The sequence below is a fragment of the Anneissia japonica genome, unplaced genomic scaffold, assembly GCF_011630105.1.
Source record: "Anneissia japonica isolate Jap-2015-1 unplaced genomic scaffold, ASM1163010v1 scaffold1203_len951721_cov167, whole genome shotgun sequence".
NCBI classification, from domain to species: Eukaryota; Metazoa; Echinodermata; class Crinoidea; order Comatulida; family Comatulidae; genus Anneissia; species Anneissia japonica.
This window is the reverse complement of record NW_022722325.1, coordinates 592,872-597,580: the sequence shown is the minus strand read 5'-3', so window position 1 is coordinate 597,580 and position 4,709 is coordinate 592,872. Positions and strand designations below refer to the sequence as shown.

Genomic DNA, 4,709 nt, shown 5'->3' with positions numbered 1-4,709 from the left:
TAACAAACGTCCTCATTCCCTTTTCGACGTTGTTCGAAGTTGGATACACTCTAGCCTTTGAAATTACTAGCAGTCTTTTCAAGCAATTCTGTTCTTATTTTGCCTTGGATTTATTTTTAACTTGACAAGATACTCCGATCTCTCTCAGCTCGTGGCCCGGGCGATGCCGCCCATCCTTGATCATTTGGGGGTCTCTTTTGAGACTCCGTGCCGGGGTGGTTTTGGGGTCGGGTCTGTGGGGGCCGCCGGCTCCTGCGCATCCCGCCCACCCTGTCCCGGTTGTGGGACTCCACCCGGACCTCATCCTTCGCCTGAATTCCCAAGCGAAATCCAAGCCGGTTGCCGCGTCGCGGCGTCTTACGGCTGCTTTTCCGGTCCCCGAGGACCAGTTTAAGCAGTTCATTCAGGCGCCGCCCATTCCTTGCGCTGCCAAGGGCAGACTGTGGGAGGATTAGAAGCTCTCTTCTGCTTCTAAGGCTTTGTTTTCTAACAAAGCTCAGGGCGTGGCTGAGGAGGCTTTGGCCTTTGTGGACCGCGCGGCTTGGGAGGGCATATGCGCCGTGAATGGGGCGGGGTTTGCTTTGTCCTTCTTGTCTGATGCTGACGCTAACCCAACTCTCGTCCCGGACGCCATTGGCCTCCTTCGGGTGGGCATTGGCCTTATTTCGGACCAGTTTAGTTCCATCGCCCAGGCTGCCGGCGCAGCCCGGAGGACTAATGTGCTCCGGGCGACGACGGTCAGCCCCGGTCACTTTGATCGGTTTTTTAGACTGCCCCTCTTTTGGGGCAGAGGACCTCTTCTTTGGCCAGTTCGCGGCCAAAGAAGAGGCTTGGGCTAGGGAGTTGGAAGCGCGGCATCAGACTAGGGCTAAGTTCCCGCGCTGTGACCGCCGTTCAGTGCTTTCCCAGCGCTGGGCGTTCGCGAGGCCGTCACATCAGCCCCAGCAGCAACAGCCTCTGTTGCATCCCCTCCCGCAGCCCGCAGCCGCTGTCCCTCCTGCTCCTGCTCCTGCTCCTGCCACCAATTGACAATTCACCCGGGCTGCTCCCTCAGCCGACAGGGCACGGCGGGGGAGTGGTGGCCCTCGTTCCTGATGTTCATGGTGGGGGGCCCGGTTCCTCAGTAGAAGGAGGGACCAGCCCGGTAGGGGGGAGGCTGATGCTTTTCACCCACGAATGGGAACGGCTGTCTCCGGACAGCTGGATCATGCAGACTATATCCCGTGGGTACCAGATAGAGTTTACTTCCCCTCCGGTTGCGTACGGAGGGATGAACACGCCCATTGCAGCCTCCCCCGAGAAGAGGGAAGCCCTGTTTTCAGGGGTGAACGACCTTCTTTTGAAAGGGGCTGTAGTCGAAGTTGTTCCGAATACCGAAGACAAGGGGTTCGTTTCCACACTCTTCCTGACAGAAAAATCGTCAGGCGGATGGCGCCCTATCCTAAATCTGCGGCGGCTGAACCAATGGATCAGACCGCAAAAATTCTGCATGGACACTCTCGCTCTTATTCTCCAGGGCCTCATGCCCGGGGACTGGGCCGCTACTATAGACCTCAAGGATGCTTACTTTCACGTGCCTATTTTCCCAGAAGATCGCAAATGGCTGCGTTTTCGTCTGGACGGTCGTACGTATCAGTTCAAAGCTCTTCCCTTCGGTCTATCCACGGCTCCTCGGGTGTTTACACGGGTGGTAAAATCCCTAGGTGCAGTGTTCCACGCGAGAGGGATACGTATTTTCATGTACCTAGACGACTGGCTCGTGGTCGCAAATTCCCGAGCAACTTTGTTGCATCATCTCAGCATTGTCTTAGACATGACGGAATCAGTAGGGTTCATTATCAACCGGGAGAAATCGGTTTTGGTTCCCACGCAACTTCCGCTGTATCTGGGGGCGCACATTGATCTTGTTCGTTCAGTGGCGTTCCCCTCCACGGGTCAGATCCGCAAGTGCCAGCTAGCAATCACTCAGCTTCTTTTCCTTCCGCATTCCCCAGCCGAGTCGTGGCTGCGAATGTTGGGGTTTCTTGCGAGCCTGGTAGACCTAGTTCGTGATGTTGGTAGTCTATGAGTGAGATACTTACCTGGATAACCTTCCCTCCCTTCCTACCCTCGCCGTGATCGTGTCGATCTTTAGGGAATGAGGACGTTTGTTAGGGAGACGGTTCGCATGTGGCGCCTTGGGTCGGACTGTTCCATTTTTTTCGAAGGGGTGTTCCGTTTTGGGAACAATGGCAATTAATCGGTTATCCAGGTAAGTATCTCACTCATAGACTACCAACATCACGATTGATTTGTGTATTCTGTCGCATGGCTTAGGTTTTACTATTTGCTTTGTTTTTAATTATTTCTTGTCGTTCTTGTAATATATAGTGGTATGGTATAATCTATAAGTGACCGAAAAAAATTATTGTTGTGTTGCCCATAGTGACATTTTTAGAGTTTATAACCAACAATTCTTTACCCCATACATTTGTTTGGTAAAAGGTTGTGACCACAATGCTAAAGCCAGTGGTTGAAGTATTTAATAAATGCATTTATATTTAACCATCAATTATACAATCTTCTAGTTAAAATAATATTTTTGGCAAAAAAAGAAATACAAATCTCATATTTTCTCAGGATTTCTAGTTGGTCAGGCTTACTATTTAGGCAAATTTGTTTTTTGCCTCATAGTGTCTTCTAAATTTTTAATTTCTATTTTTCAGCTGTATGCGGTGGCATCTTTAATGCTACTGATATCCCACAGAACATTACCTCCCCGAACTATCCAAATAATTATGACCACAACCTGCGTTGTCGCTGGACGGTAGTTGCCCCTGATGAAGAGGAAGTGCGTATCAAGGTGGATGTACTTGACATTGAAAGCCATGACAACTGTATCTATGACTACCTCGAATTAAGAGACTTTCCATTGGTTAGTTATTAAATCTTCAATACAATAAAAAAACGTAATCTGTTAAGAAGAAATATCTTCAGTATAAATAGTGAATAAATGTTGACTACATGTTTACTTTGAAATGTGTATTGTCACAATTAGATATTAATCACAAGACCCTAGATTAGTTTAATCTACCCAAATGAGTTATGTGATGCCATTGAAATATAGGGGATTTTTTTAATTGGATTTTATATCATGCTAAATTTTTCTATAGTGAAGAGAGTGCATTATAAGTGTCATTTAAACATTTTACTTCGATTTTGTTTACAAGCTAATGGCCAATTTTGAGTATCTGCTTTTAAACATCCCAGGAAGTGGGTCGCTCAACATTTTCTGGACATTTGGGTTGTCTGCAAACAATTTTAAGAATCACTGTTCTAATAGACCGATTTAGCGACAGGAAACTACTGTAGTATTGGTCATGTCACCACTACTTGTCTCCTGTCCATTACTCATGTTTGAGTCCAAACTCTAATTTTTGGGTGCACAACATTTCTTTATATATTTTAAACAAAATATGCTATGAAATTTTGGCATATACATTGTGGCAAGACACTGCTTCAGTCAATTACTTCTTAAACAATTTCCACAATTTTTTGTATTATCTGTGTCAGAGGTCAGATGGACAGTCTTTGAAGTACTGTGGATCAACACTGCCCCCAGTATTCAACTCAGTTGGTGGCTCGGCACAGATTAACATGATCACAGACAGTTCATCAGCTGGTCAAGGATTTATGTTAAAATATTACATATCAGGTATTCAACTTAAAAATATTATTATTATTATTATTATTATTATTGTTATTCTTATTTATTTTTTTTTTTTCTCGACTTTATTGGTTACTGTATCCTGGTTTCATATGTTTTAATGTTCAATGTTTTTTGTAATTTTATCTGTTTTGTTATTCTGCATAATGTTAGAAACCTAATAAAATCAAATCAACAGATGTATAAATATATTAAAAGGGATGTTGCAAAACCCTATTTACATAAGAAAAAAGTGTAGACGCATCCCCTGCTAGAACAGACATCGCAGGTGTTTCCAACAAAGTGTAAATTCTCTTGTGTGAAGACAATGATAACTCAGAAGTGATATCTCATCTCAGTTTTAATGCTACCTTTATTGTGAAGATCACATTAGTATTTTCTGTAATTTTTAGTATTGTGCATTTATAATAATTTGAGAGGCATTTTGGGCCAGAAAACTCAATAGAAATGATGTTTTAAAGTCTATTAACCTGACCTGTTAATATTCAAATTCCTACCTAAAACACCATTTAATAGTGATTATTCTTATACAATTTTTGACTATAGTATGTTGTTGTATGTTGCATAAATATGTAAAAATGTACAAAATTGAAAATAATACCTCTTTTATCCATAGACTGCAGTCGTGAAATTACTGATGAAAATGGACGTATTACCAGTCCAAATTGGCCATTGGGAACTTACAAGAACTTGCATGATTGTTATTACAACATAACGGCACCTACAGGCTCCTTTCTTTCCATCTATTTCAGTTCTTTTAACCTTGAATTTCATGCAAATTGTGTCTTTGATTATTTAGCTGTAAGTGTCAATGTTATGTTCATTTACTTGTGTTGTAATGTGCAATTGAGGGCGCCACTAACAATATTCTCAGACTAACAGCTAGGCACTCATTGCACTAAAGGTCGTCGGCCAATAGAAATGGATTTGTCGGCTGATGCAGTGTATGCCCAGCCTTAAAGGTCTCTCCAGATTATCGTATGCCCATATATAGTCATTGGTG

The 4,709-nt window shown here is 43.7% G+C and overlaps 1 protein-coding gene across 1 annotated transcript in view; it reads left to right on the top strand.

The window, feature by feature from the left end:
* LOC117111848 (cubilin-like) overlaps positions 1 to 4,709 on the top strand; it is a 79,627-nt gene that overhangs the window by 69,074 nt on the left and 5,844 nt on the right. The window contains exons 58-60 of the mRNA XM_033254857.1: positions 2,706 to 2,914; positions 3,553 to 3,694; positions 4,323 to 4,507. Of these exons, the coding sequence (XP_033110748.1) occupies positions 2,706 to 2,914; positions 3,553 to 3,694; positions 4,323 to 4,507 (536 nt within the window). The remainder of the gene's footprint in view (positions 1 to 2,705; positions 2,915 to 3,552; positions 3,695 to 4,322; positions 4,508 to 4,709) is intronic.